Below are 15,086 nucleotides of genomic sequence, written 5' to 3'. Positions count from 1 at the left end.
TTTCTGCATCTGATTTATTTCTCCTCTTTCCAAAAAAATATATGGTCGGATCGGCAGGTAGACGATTACCCTGCGACAGTCTAGCGAAGGCTGGGAAATATTACTCACTGGAAATAAAGCGCGGGGGGTGGGGGCCCCCAACCTTTGGGTCATGACGTGTTGGGTCTCTTTGCGGGATGAACTTAACAGTTTGTGGCTATAAGTAGGTGAGGGGGCGCCCAGACTTTCTGTCCTCGGGGTCAGCTGTGTGCATTGTGGCGTTGGGAGGCTGGCATCCGTGGGGGTCGGCGCCTGGCGCCCCCACCCCCCCACCTCGCCCGCCTGGCAGCTTCGCCTTGTCCCCTTGACACATCAGGCTCACGTCGCTCCGCGCCGGTCGCTGTCCACAGGGGGAGGTGCTGAAAGGCGAGAGACACGCCAGGCGCGCTGCGGGCATCCTCTTGTCCTTGGCTGCCGCCGCCTCCCGGCAAGCTGCGCTGATTTTTCTCCCCCCTTTGCTTGGCTGCTTCGGCAGCTTCTGCCGCTTCTGCAGCCATTTTGCAACCAGCAGAGCCGGAGGCAGGGGCAGGCTGCCGGCGGAGCCGAGCGATGGGCTAGCAGCAGCTGTTACGGGCAGGCGAGCCAGCACCATGGTGAAGAGGAAGAGCTCGGAAGGCCATGACCAGGAGAGCGGCCGAGGGGTCCCGCTGCCCATCCAGACCTTCCTATGGAGGCAAACCAGGTAAGGGAGAGTAGGGGGCGCTACCTGCGAAGTCTCGCTGGGGATGGAACGGCTGAGAACCCCTAAGCAAGTGCCTCCTCCTGCTGCTGCTGCTAGTCCTGCAACAGCAAAAGGGAGCCGTGTGTGCGTCTGGCTGTATGGCGCTTGTTTCCAAGGGATCGCCCTCAGATCAAGACGGTTGAGGCTTTTTCCGTTTCTGATGAGAGTGCTGCGTGCTATAAGGGGTACTTCGCTCTTGTTTTTTAGAATTAAGGTGCTTCCACGTTTTCTCCCCCTCCCTTGGCGCCTGATGCCATCCTCCAGCTGCAGTCAGACCCAAAAACTGCACAGCAGCTCTGCCAGTTCCCTCGGTGAGCCACAGTTGTCTGTAGAACCGGTTACATCAGTCCTCACTGTGAGCAACACAATCCAGGAGAAGAAACCCCTGAAGCAAGCTATCAAACGTCAGAATGCATCTGCCTTTGAGCCGTGCTGCTTACCCACTGCCACCATGGCACAGCAACAAGCTTTTGCTTCAGAGTGTGGTGAATAGGCTTGTGGAATAGGCTGGTTCACCAGCTTTGACTGTTCCTGTATAGAAATAAGCCTGGCTACAGTAAACCCTGCTGTAGCAACCTCCACGTTAGATGCACTGTATGTGGGGCTGCCCTTGAAGACTGTTCAGAAGCTGCAGTTGTTGCAAAGGCAATAGTCAGTGTGTTGACCCCTGCAGCTGCTTGGAACCAGAGAACACTTCTGAAGAGTTTTTCACTGGCTGCCTGCATGCTTCTGAGCCCAATTGAGGTTTTAGTGTTTATGTACAAAGTCCAGAATGACTTAGGACCCAGTTCTATGAAAGAATGCCTCTCAACATTTTCCTGCTCAAGATTTAAAACCTACTAGCAAGGCTCTTCTTGCCATTCCATCACCAAGTGACACCTGTGATGCTTTAGCTCAATGAGGAGCCTTTTTGGTGCTTGTACCCTTGGGGTGGAGTGCTATTCCCCCTGAAGTTCAGCATTATTTAGCTGCTTCTGCCAGATGTGAACCCATTTCTTCCTCCAGGCCTTTAGTGGAGCTGTGTGTTGACATACTGAGCTACCTGGCATTGTTAGAGGAAGCAAATTAAGTTATTCAGGTTGAGGTAGTTTTATTGTTTTATTGTCTGATTTTATTGTTTGTGTTTGTATTGGGTTGTAAAACCAATGGCACTTCTACTCAAAAGAGACCCAATGAAATTAATAAGTATTAATGATTAGACTTAGATTTAATAACTTCAGTGGGCTTACTCTCAGTACAACTAGCATTGGATACAACTCATTGTTTTTATTTGAACGTGACTCATCATGAGTTTTCTTACAGTGAAGGGAGGGGTATAAACATTATAATGAATTATTTCAATTTATAGCATGTTTAAGGCACTTTGCACAATTATCTCAGTAATACTTACAATAGCAACCCTATATGGTTAGTTGTTATCATTACCCCAATACAGCACATTATTGACTAAGGTCACCTAAGAATTCATGGTTAAAGCAAGATATGAACCAGGGACCTCCTGGCTCATACCTGCCCCACTTAGACTGTTTGAAAAGTGGTGGGATACTGCCATACTTCACAGTACTTCACCTTACATTGAAATGGAATCCTGAAGACCTTCTGAGATAAAGCATTGAAATGGAATCCTGAAGACTTTCTGAGATAAAGCATAGAAAATGTCAGTATGATTTACACACAAGCTAAATTATAATTTTTAAAGTACAAATTTTTTTAAAGCCATGCAACATCAGGTGTAAATATATAAATATATAACTACAATTGGTATCACTTATACATCCCATTGCTTCCAATCAGATAAATCTGATTCTGAACACATCATTAAATAATCCATTAAAATCAATAAGATTGAAAAGTTTTTCACTTTGACTGGATAATGTTTAATATATTTATGAATATAGTATAGAATATTTATTAACTTCAAAAAAATATTGTTCATCGTTTCATTTGCTCCACACCTTTAGTGGAGCTGGGAGTTGATATACTGAGCCATCTGGACTATATAATTATAGTCCATCAAAGGCCTTCATAAATGGAATTGTTTGTACCTGGTGCTTAAATAAAATATAGTGAAGGAGACTGGGGAACATCCCTAGAGAGAGTGTTATACAGACAGGGGCACCCCCCCAACTGGCCCCAGGAGAACCCCCTCACCACCTCTGAAAAAGGAGGCACCCATCGCAAGACTTCAGAAAATGAAATTAACCAATAGGCAAGTTCATGTTCAAGACGCTGGTGCTTCAGCTACCTGGGCCCCAGGCATTAAATGAAGCAGGGGACTGTATTGTGTGAGTTTGGAAAGGGGACATTTTTGGTATCATCTGACCCTATAACTCTTGACATTTTTTCAGTTAAGTTTGTTCAAGTGTTGCATTATCTTCTTCTCGCATGAATACAATCATGGCTTTTTTTATTATTGGACTCACCCTACAGAGCAGGCCATGCCTTAGGCATGGAGAGGAGACTTTACAATGGCTTCCACCTCACATTAGATCCCAGAACTAGTCACCTTTCCTTGCACCCACATTGCTACAGCATCCTAAACCAGCCTTCTGCAGACTGGTGCCCTCCATATGCTGGCTGGGGCTGACGGGAGTTGTAGTCCAAAAACTTAAAGAAGATGGCAGCTTGGGGAAGGCTGTCATAAACTTTTTTCAGGCCTCCCAATGATGCTGGATGACTGTTATGAGGGAGTTACTGCTGCTGTCCACTCACCTACACTGCACATATTTACCCTGAGACTCCAAAAATTGAAGCCTCTGATTGAATGGGTGTCCCTTGCTTTTCTTTAGCCCACCCCACCCTGACATATACCATGTACTGTTGGGAAAGGGAAATCCCTCCATCTCTAGTATTTACTGTTGGAAAGGGAAATCCCTCCATCTCTAGTATTTACTGTAGCCCCTGCAGAAATCTCTCAGATGCAGCCACATGGGGCTATTTGCCAGCTTTGTAACATGCAGTTTCCTTGGGACCTTGGCATGTGATTTATTTATATAGCCACAATGTCATAAGTAATTCTACCATTGTAACCTTCATTGTAATTCAGCATGTTTAATTGTGTTACGTACCTATGACCATTCCTTTGACAAGCTTCTTTGTCTCCCCTCAGTGCATTTTTGAGGCCCAAACTGGGAAAACAGTATGAAGCTTCATGTGTGGTATGTGACTTTCAATTTTATATGTATATATATATATATACAGATTTGCATGCATTTCTTTAATTTTAGTAAAGGAAACTGGCAGATGTTTGTTAAGCTCAATGGCCCAAATGTAGCACTTGCCTTACCATGGCAAAAGTAGCTAAGTACAAACCAATATTACTATATACAGTAAATTTATTATCATGATTTACACTGTTAGTTGTTTTATACAAAAAAGTTTCAATTATTATGTACTGGCAAAATCAATATAATTCTGACAGATGAGATTCTTTTTTTAATCTACTTTTTATTCATTTTCATATATTTACATCTTCACGTCATACAGACATTACAACGTAATATATTATATTGAGTTCTGTTACATTCAAATTTTCTGATGGGAAAGAGTGCACTTTTAATATATTCAGAAGAAACCATTCACTCAAACTTATTTTACTCTTTCCTTCATAAGATATAAAGAAAAGAAAAGAAAGGAACTTGTTTACATATATTCGTTGACCTCCCTAACCCAACTCTTCCTTGAAGAGAAAACATAAAATAAGAAATATGTTAATAATAATCATAGAATAAATTGAATAATAATAATAATAATAATAATACAATAAAAGCAACCAAAAGCTGTAAAACTAACACTTATTCTGGGATAATTTATCATAATTTTTCCCCTTAAAGGAAAAAGGGGAAAAAAGAAGAAGAAAAAAGTAGAAAGAAAAGTGAGAAAAGAAAATTCTTTCCCACTTATTCTGCAAAAGTTACTCCAATACGTAAACCGTGTTGTGATCGCACCTCATTGTTGATTATCATAGAAAGCTATTCCATTGTTTTGTGTATTTGCTTCTCGTGCTTTTCTTTATTTGTGATGTGAGCTGATTCAGTATTTATCTTTGAATTTATGAAACCATTTTTTAAAATTAATTATTACATTGTTCCCTCCCCCCCAGTTCATTGAGAAATATCTATATATATAATTCTGACATATGAGATTCTCAGTGTGAAGATGCATTGCAGAGGGTGTGTGCTCATATCCATTGCAGAATCCCTGTCAGTAAGGCTGGTAGGCACGTTTTATAACATCAGGAAGAACTTTCTGGCAGTAAAAGCAGTTTGACAGTGGAACAGCCCCCTAGGAATGTGGTGGACTCTCCTTCAGTGGAGGTTTTAAAACAGAGGTTGGATGGCCATCGGTCAGGGATGCTATGGTTGAGATTCCTGCAGTGCAGCAGGTTGCACTAGAAGACCCTTGAGGTCCCTCCTAACTCTACCATTTTATGATTTAATGAACTCAGTCGTTCTTGAAGCCTTTTGGTTCTGGCTTTTGCTAATATAGGATATCAGCACCTCATGTCAATCACATTGGCACTGATGCAGATGGTGATGCCTTGTTGTGTTTGCTGGACCTCATCAGACATAGCTTGATGCACGAGTTTTGACTCCCTATGCTCTTCTATTCAGTTGGCACAGCTACAAATGCTACCTCAAAGAAATATGACCCATTTCTTTTCTTCTAGCATATGACCTTGATTTACTGAATCACTCCTGCAGAGCAAATAAATCATTTACTGCTCATGCTGTATATATCATGCGAAGAAAACACTATTTCCCCCACTTTCTCAAAGTTCTTGAATTCTGACAGGTACAAGCAGAAAATTCACAACTGTTGCTATGCTATACTGTTTCACATGGCTGAAATGTGGGGTTGTGGGAATTAATGTTTCAGTGCCCTCTTCCACATCAAACACTCCTCCCCAAGCATGTCAGCACAAAGCATCCCAGTTAGCTTCCACAGCAGAGGATTTTGTTTCAATCTGCATTTTTGAGCAAACCGACCTGATTCACACACCCTGGACTGATTAGTGAATTGAAATGAAGTTATCCTTTGGTATTCACACTTCTCCACATATAAAAACAAAATCAGACAGACACTCCTACAGGAGGCAGTCAATCTGCTGATCATGTTTCAGAGTTCTGGGGAGAACCATTGCAACTCAAGGTGCTTCACTTTCAAACAACCCAGACTCTTACTCTCTGAATTTTTCTCTCTTCCTGTCCATTCAAGTTGCAGACTGGCTCCCAAACATCCTGCTTCCAGTCACCACCTGGATGACATAATCTTCTCAAACACATTGTACTGTACTCCAAATGTTGGAGAGAGGGTCCCAGCTATCAGGAGAACAACTCCTGTGATTTGCTCTCATAATTTGCTCCCATTATGTTCTTATTAGTAAGCCATTAGCTTAACTAAATATGGTCTCCCCTCGTTCATAATGCCACTGAAACACAATCATAATTTCCTTTTAGGGAGTTCATTTGCTGGCTTGCTTTTTACAGTCACAATCCATTACCCTACTCCAAGTATACAGATGAGGAGAGGGAGCAGTGGGAGTATTATTCATGCAGTCCTCCATTATGCTAATATTGCTTTGATACTACACAGTATGTAGGAGATGGGGTGGGAAGGTGAGGACTCTGGCACAGACCACTTGGACCTAGACTTTTAACTTTCTACAAAATGTGTCAAAGCGTTTCTAGAGCACAGATAGTCGATGTTGTGTCCTCTTCTCTCGTGCTTTTGACTTACCAGTGTATTGCAGAAGCAAGCCCTCTACTAACAAGCCTTGCTGTAGCCTTTTCTTTTAATCAATCAGAACATAACTAAATCCAAAACATGCTTCCCAAGCTAGATATTGGAGCTCTTTGCTGTATATCATCATGTGGAAATGTTCTTCCTGGCTCTGTCAGTGCTTTCTGCCCTGCTCTCCAGTCTTTTGTTCTTTTGACACTGTAATTTCCTAAATGTCAAGGAAACAAAGTCCATTTCTTTTACCATTTAAGATTGTAACAGTCTTATAAAATTCAATAGTGTCCCGTGTATTTTTAGAATCTGAGTTGCCAAGTTGAAGCCATTGAAGTGTGTAATGGTGCACTATTTTTAGACACATCCCTTTTGTATTTGCTGAATTTGTTGATGTATTGTGCTGTATTTGAAGGTCACTTTTAATGCTGTACTGTCCAACCCAACCCAATGCAAAAATATATAGATATTTTTTCTCACTTTGTCTCATTGGCCACCATATAACTCAATATCTTCCTGTTTTCCTATAATAGTTAAACTTTCAGTAGCTGTGGATGAATGTGGGACAAAACCAACCACAGTAATCTGTTTAAAACAATACATTACAACTTTATTGACGCTTACTTGCAATATTAATACTGTGAAGTTTATTTAAAGGATTACTTATAATGCTTGTGGTTTCACTTAGTTACTCTTTCATTAAATAGTGCCCACATACACAATAGGGTTACTGTCCCTTTAAGAAGCTGCCTATGTAAGGTTGCTTTTTCACCCCCAATCAAACCGTTGGCAATTACCCTATAGTGCTCCCTTGCCAGTTAATGCACAACTCACTGTACCCAGAGGACTTCACAAACAGTCTGTCCAGGCCCCCATAAGCATTTACTTGTAAACTATGCTTTCAATGGACATACAGTTAAGTGTTGTTGCTACGTTGAAGATGAGTGAAAGTGAGCAACATGATCTCCACCCCTAAACCCCAGATTAAGCACATTGAAATCAGCTGGAGTGATAAACACCTAACTAATTTAGTCCCCTTGGAATCAACTGGAAAACCACTTTCAATTTGGGCTTGATTGTTTCCATTGACTGGGTGAGGCACTCTCGGGCTATACCAGTGAGCTGCAGGCAAACATTTAGAACAGGCATCCCCAAACTCGGCCCTCCAGATGTTTTGAGTCTACAGTTCCCACCATCCCTGACCACTGGTCCTGTTAGCTAGGGATGATGGGAGTTACAGTCCCAAAACATCTAGAGGGCCAAGTTTGGGGATGCCTGATTTAGGACCAGGGCACTTCATTGTTACCTTAAAAAGTGGCACAGGTGGTTTGAAAGGACAAAATAAGTCTTTCATAGAATGATAGAGGATCATCTAGTCCAACCCCCTGTAATAGGGAGCTGTCCTTTATGAGGATCAAACCTGCAACCTTGGCATTATCAACAACATGCTCCAACCAACTGAGCTATCCATGGTGACATTGCACAGTTTTAAAATGTCCTGCAAATTTCTTAACCAAGTACTGTTTCTTTTCCCTGCTGATTATTATATGAGAGCCTTGCATGAATGAAAGGCCTTGTTCAAACACGCTATCATGTGTTTAAAAAGCAAACAAAGGGCTTGTCCACACTTACTTTCCCCCACTCTTTCCAGGCACAATCCATGATTTAAAGCTCTGAGTCCGAGCACCCTGATTATTTTTACCCCAGAGTTTTTCCTGCAAAAACCTGCTCTTTAAGGCTCAATCAGAGCAAACAACAAACCCTGGAAAACGAAAATTGATGTTTGCTCCAAATCAGCTTTCAAGAGCAGGGTTTTATGGGGAAAGGTCTGGGACAAAAAAAATGTTAGGTCATGAAGTGTTAAAAGAAATTGCTGAACAAAAGGTAAGTGTGGGTAAGCTCAAAATGTTCTTTTCTATTACACCTTACGAATTTGTTCCTAAAGGAAATAAGGCGAGGCTCAGGGGTGCCAACTTGAATAAAAGATTGGAGGGGCAGGTAAGTCCCACTCCACATAATTGATCACATGACACGGTGCGCACACACAATTTGAATGGCAATGCCCATCAATCTTGGGGGGGTAGCCCCCTCAAATATTGGTGGGGCAAAGCCCCCTCAGCCCCTAGGAGTTGGTGCCTGTGGAGACCGTTGATTTATGTTAATTTATTCATTTATGCTGGGACACAGGTCCAGCTCTTGCGTTGGTGTAAAGCTGCACATCGCCAAGCCTGAAAGCTCTGTTCCTATCCCGCAGCAGGCACTGGACCTCTCTGTTCATCCAGGGTTTCTGATTGGGATAAAGCCGGGTGTATTTATTTACTGCGACAGTATCTGTGCAGTGATTGATATAGCCCAGAACTGCCACCGTATGCTCCTCTAGGTCTGGATGATAAAAAATAAGCTGCCTTTTGTGAAGTTGCCCACACAAGACAGCTTTACATATCAATGAACACAATACCATTGAAAATGAAACTAGGCAGTTTTAATGGCGGCAGTACAAAATAATTTAAAAACATAGCCTGGTTAAAAATAAATAAAACAGCAGGCAGAACAGATTCAGCACTTTAGAATGCTACACATTCTAAAACAGCTCTCACACATTAAATAAAGGCATAGATTAGGAAAAAGCTACCCCCCAAAAAAAGGTTTAAAACACCCGCTTTAAAATTTGCAGAGTTGAGGGGGGGGCCCTCCACAGTTATGTAATCTGGGACCTCTACAGAAAAGCCTGTTTCTTGTGCCAGTCAACAAAACTGGCCTTATAGACAGGCCTTGAAGAAGGGTATACGTGGTTCTTCAAAATCACTGAGGGGAGGGGGTTATTGGTTAGTTTTTGTCTTTTTAGGTATTTTGTATTCTCATTTTGTATTTTTATGTTGTGAACTGCCCTGTGATTTTTGGATGAAGGGTGGTATGCAATTTTAATAAATAAGTAAACATAAGTTGGAACTTTAAAGGTCAAAACCAGCACTTTGAATGGTTGGGCATTTGTTGTTGTTGTTTAGTCGTTTAGTCGTGTCCGACTCTTCGTGACCCCATGGACCATAGCACGCCAGGCACTCCTGTCTTGCACTGCCTCCCGCAGTTTGGTCAAACTCATGTTCGTAGCTTCGAGAACACTGTCCAACCATCTTGTCCTCTGTCGTCCCCTTCTCCTAGTGCCCTCAATCTTTCCCAACATCAGGGTCTTTTCCAAGGATTCTTCTCTTCTCATGAGGTGGCCAAAGTATTGGAGCCTCAGCTTCACGATCTGTCCTTCCAGGGAGCACTCAGGGCTGATTTCCTTAAGAATGCATAGGTTTGATCTTCTTGCAGTCCATGGGACTCTCAAGAGTCTCCTCCAGCACCATAATTCAAAAGCATCAATTCTTCGGCGATCAGCCTCCTTTATGGTCCAGCTCTCACTTCCATACATCGCTACTGGGAAAACCATAGCTTTAACTATACGGACCTTTGTCGGCAAGGTGATGTCTCTGCTTTTTAAGATGCTGTCTAGGTTTGTCATTGCTTTTCTCCCAAGAAGCAGGCGTCTTTTAATTTCGTGACTGCTGTCACCATCTGCAGTGATCAAGGAGCCCAAGAAAGTAAAATCTCTCACTGCCTCCATTTCTTCCCCTTCTATTTGCCAGGAGGTGATGGGACCAGTGGCCATGATCTTGTTTTTTTTGATGTTGAGCTTCAGACCATATTTTGCGCTCTCCTCTTTCACCCTCATTAAAAGGTTCTTTAATTCCTCTTCGCTTTCTGCCATCAAGGTTGTGTCATCTGCATATCTGAGGTTGTTGATATTTCTTCCGGCAATCTTAATTCCGGCTTGGGATTCATCTAGTCCAGCCTTCCGCATGATGAATTCTGCATATAAGTTAAATAAGCAGGGAGACAATATACAACCTTGTCGTACTCCTTTCCCAATTTTGAACCACTCAGTTGTTCCATATCCAGTTCTAACTGTAGCTTCTTGTCCCACATAGAGATTTCTCAGGAGACAGATGAGGTGATCAGGCACTCCCATTTCTTTAAGAACTTGCCATAGTTTGCTGTGGTCGACACAGTCAAAGGCTTTTGCATAGTCAATGAAGCAGAAGTAGACGTTTCTCTGGAACTCTCTAGCTTTCTCCATTATCCAGCGCATGTTTGCTATTTGGTCTCTGGTTCCTCTGCCCTTTTGAAATCCAGCTTGCACTTCTGGGAGTTCTCGGTCCATATACTGCCTAAGCCTGCCTTGTAGAATTTTAAGCATAACCTTGCTAGCATGCGAAATGAGCGCAATTGTGCGGTAGTTGGAGTTTAAGCTGGAATTTTGCTATAAGAAGCTGATGATCTGAGTTACAGTCAGCTCCAGGTCTTGTTTTTGCTGACTGTATAGAGCTTCTCCATCTTTGGCTGCAGAGAATATAATCAATCTGATTTCGATGGTGCCCATTTGGTGATATCCATGTGTAGAGTCGTCTCTTGTGTTGTTGGAAGAGAGTGTTTGTGAGACCAGCTTGTTCTCTTGACAGAACTCTATTAGCCTTTGCCCTGCTTCATTTTGAACTCCAAGGCCAAACTTGCCAGTTGTTCCTTTTATCTCTTGATTCCCTACTTTAGCATTCCAATCCCCTGTAATGAGAAGAACATCCTTCTTTGGTGTCATTTCTAGAAGGTGTTGTAGGTCTTCATAGAATTGGTCAATTTCACTTTCTTCAGCACCGGTAGTTGGTGCATAAACTTGGGCATTATCCTTTCACAAAAACATGTGAAGCAAATGAAAATGTTTTGACAGCTTTCCTGAAGCAAGCACTTCTGCTACTGCTGTTGATGTTAATTAAATTTATATACCACCCTTCACCCAAGAATCATAGGGTGGTTTACAGTATGAAAACACAAAATGCATGAAATAATAAAAAACAAAAGTACACCCCCTTACAACTTTCATCAGCTATGACCATTAGCCATGACCTGGCTGCTCATGGGAGTCCAACAAGGGCCCAGAGGTTCCTAAAATATTGATAGGTGTGTGCCTTTAAAGCCCTCTGTACTTTACATCTAGGAGCAATGGGCCAAATAGGGTTTCCATGCATGTGCACATGGTTTCCAGAGATAATGTGCCTGCTGTCCACCATTGCAACGTGGGCCAATCAGACTTCCTGTGTGAAGAATGGAACTGTACTCATTAAATTTACCTATGGTACTATTTTCATATGAAGCAGAAATGTGCAATCTTCAAGAACGTGTACTAGGATTGTTGTTGTTTTTTTCTCCTCCATTTTAGTCCTTTGAAAGAGTTTTGGTTGAGAATAAGTTGCACGGTCTTTCACCGGCCCTTTCTGAAGCCATCCAGAGCATTTCTCGCTGGGAACTGGTCCAAGCTGCCTTACCACATGTTCTTCACTGCACGGCGACACTGCTTTCCAATCGGAACAAGTTAGGTCAGTGTGCATGTTAGAATGCTATTATGCTAAAAACCTAATTATGTTCCGTCTGGCTTAAACTGATGGTTCTCAAAGCAGGATAAGCTGTGGCTAAGGGATGCATGATACTTCCCCTTCCCCTTTTGGTTTCAGTTGGTTGTGATTGAGCTAGATGGCAGAATGACTTCTGGTACACCCTGTTCATTTCTCAGCTACGTGCGTTTGGGAGATCTATCCTGAGAAGGGCCCATGAAATCCTGTTTTCTTTCTCTGGCACCACTAGGTAAACAAATTGTCTTAGGGCAATCTGGACATTACATTAAGGTCCCCGGATTCATTAAAAAAAAATCTGGTAACCTTACATTACATGCCTAGGTCCCTTTGCTGCTTCTGGGTGGATGACTGTGAGTGAAGAATCAAGGGTGGAAGAAAAGAATGTGTCACTCTGCCTTTATCTGCTATTCAAAAGCCTAGGCTATTTCCAGTAGGAAACACACACACACACACACACACACACACACACACCCCATCAAATTATGAAAGAAAAAAAAGCTAGAGAGAACTACGGTACTAGATAAAGACTGAACATTGTAACAGCCCATGGCCTTGGTCTGGAGAAGAACATTTAAATTTTCAATTAATTATATTGCAGTAGTAGTTTTAGTAGCGTAGCAGTAAAATAAGTGTTGCTCGGCCATAGGCCATAACAAAACTAATATATCAACAGAAGACAAAATCCAACAACAGTGCATAGGAAGACCCAGAACGTCTTGCTGTATTTTCTCATCTAGGACATCAGGATAAACTTGGTGTTGCAGAAACGAAGCTCCTTCATACTCTGCACTGGATGTTGCTAGAAGCTCCTCAAGACTGCAGCAATGACCGTTTTGGAGGAGGAGGAGGAGGAGGAGGAGGAGGAGGAGGAGGAGGAGGAGGAGGAGACAGGGCATCGAGCTGGAGAGGGAGCAGCAGCGCTTTCATCCACCAGATTGAAAACCAGGGATCTCCAGGGCATCCAAGGCATGACAGCACCAATGAAGAGGAGGAGAACAACAGAAGGAAGTTCTTTCAGAATTCAATGGCCACAGTGGAGCTCTTTGTGTTCTTGTTTGCTCCGTTAGTTCATAGGATCAAAGTAAGTGCTTAAAGTAAAGGCTCATCAACATTTCTGCTTGTCCCATGCCTAGAAAGTGGCTACTGTTTCTCCTTCCTTATCTCTAGTGTTGTGGGACACTCTGATTCCACCACCACTTCCAGAGTCCCCCTCCCCGCTTGTCCCTGCTTTATTTCCCTTAGGTTCACTCATACTTATACATACAGAAGCATGAAAGCTCAAGTCAGACAACCCTCCAAATCTTGCTCTGGAGGATTCTGGACTCACAAGGGGCAACCATTCTGTCTTTCATGTCTGACATTCCTATGGTATCTCACAGAAACTTTTCTTTTAGGATATCAAATGGAGGGTGTTGCAGAGTCCTTGTAAGCAACCCATTTTCTTATGCTTTTTGCTGTATAAAACGTTTATTCGGTGCATGTGATGATTCTTAAAATTTCTACCACCTTCATCACAGGTAGAATTGCATTACATTTTTGGAGAGTGAAATTGGAACCACCAATAAGAACTTCAGATACTCTTCCCCAACTACAGCAACACAGAGCCAATGACTGCTCCCACTGCCTGCATCCCAAACCCAGTCACAAGACACTTTGTGCACAGCATACCACCCCCATGATTGTCCACACACTTTTGTGGATAAACCATGTGTAAAATGGAATAAGAGAGTGGTTTATAGGACAGAAGGACTCTACCTATGAGATTTTGGAACAAGGAATCTCTCGGTTTAAATAAAAAATGCCAATGCTCTTCTCCATTAGATCAGTCCAACAGATCCACAGGTGCCCCCATGTTCTTGTGTCCTTTTAGGAATCTGATCTGACTTTTCGTCTGGCCAGTGGCCTTGTTATTTGGCAGCCGATGTGGGAGCACAGGCAACCTGAAGTTTCCGCCTTTACTGCACTGGTTAAACCCATCAGGAATATAATCACAGGTGTGTGGTTGTGTTAATGCATGCAAAAGTACTTAGAAACTGAAAGTCATAGAGAAGTAGCTGGTAAGTGTCTGTTATAGAGTTTCAGAGGCTTCCTCAAACTTCCACCAAAGAACAGATGGCAGATTCTTTTGAAGAGAACCACCTTTTAATAGTAGGTGTAGTATCTAACAGGGTTCCAAGTCCCTAACACAGAGCTGGGGAACCTTTTCCAGACCAAGGGCCACAATGTCATATGGGCAACATTCCAGGGGCCACATGACAGTGGTGGGTGGCCACTGGCCATATGTCCAGAATTTCCTGGACATACCTGGAACACTGTGGTTGAAAGCAGTGTCCGGGCAGAAATCAGCAAGACTTCCCAGAAATCCCAGAAAATCCAGATGTATGGCATGCTATGTCAATTTGGGCCCTCCCAAAAACTTTTGTGTCTGGATTTTTACTTTTTGAAATATGGCAACTCTAGCGGCCAGAGGCAAAGTAGGGGCAGCAGTGCATGTGAATGTAATCTTTGTTCAGTAGGCTACTATCTACAGACACTCAAACACCCCTCTCTGTCCATCAAGAGGCATTGGGTGGTATTCATCGCTGCACTATTACAAAAGTGCCATCTATGCAAGCATATCAGCTTGCCAAATGGAATGACACTCCCCCCCCCCCATATACAGTTTTGGGGGTTCACACACCCACACCCACCCAGCTATTTTCAGAGGTGCAAGGAGGAGAGGGGAGAAGCCCCATTGCACAAGCAGAAGCCCTTCCACGGGGCTTTCACTTACAGAGTTAATCAGGTGAATCCTGTCTATTATCAGATTTCAATGACACCTCCCACCCAGGTGAAAGCACTCAAAGAGGGTGTGAAGTAAGGTTGGTGAGAGTTTGAGCCTGGGGAAAGCCTTAAGGGATTGATAGAGAAGCCTGGAAGGCTGCATTTGCATGATTCAAGAGGTTTTTGTTTGTTTTATTTAAATATGCATGCACTTCTTAGCCAATTCCAGTGTTTCTGTGCTTTGAGCCACGCAGCTTGCCTACTAACAAGTTCTTCATTTGCCAGCAAAGAGGAGTTCCCCAATGAAAAACCAGACTCTGACATGTGAATCTCCTAATGTGGATGCTGGACGTACAGAGGTAATATCTGAGGCTGTACAATCT

The 15,086-nt window shown here is 42.8% G+C and overlaps 1 protein-coding gene across 1 annotated transcript in view; it reads left to right on the top strand.

Moving 5' to 3' along the window:
• The first annotated feature begins 353 nt into the window (after positions 1-353).
• Positions 354-15,086, top strand: part of UNC80 (unc-80 subunit of NALCN channel complex) — a 131,610-nt gene continuing 116,877 nt past the window's right edge. Inside the window, exons 1-6 of the mRNA XM_088668750.1 lie at positions 354-721; positions 3,870-3,918; positions 11,748-11,904; positions 12,678-13,021; positions 13,811-13,934; positions 14,989-15,062. Coding sequence (XP_088524876.1) covers positions 630-721; positions 3,870-3,918; positions 11,748-11,904; positions 12,678-13,021; positions 13,811-13,934; positions 14,989-15,062 — 840 coding nt within the window. The 5' untranslated portion in view covers positions 354-629. The remainder of the gene's footprint in view (positions 722-3,869; positions 3,919-11,747; positions 11,905-12,677; positions 13,022-13,810; positions 13,935-14,988; positions 15,063-15,086) is intronic.

Source organism: Zootoca vivipara, chromosome 1 (genome assembly GCF_965207765.1).
Source record: "Zootoca vivipara chromosome 1, rZooViv2.hap1.1, whole genome shotgun sequence".
In the NCBI taxonomy this organism is placed as follows: Eukaryota; Metazoa; Chordata; class Lepidosauria; order Squamata; family Lacertidae; genus Zootoca; species Zootoca vivipara.
Note: the sequence above shows the minus strand (reverse complement) of the source record. Positions and strands in the feature narration are given on the sequence as shown.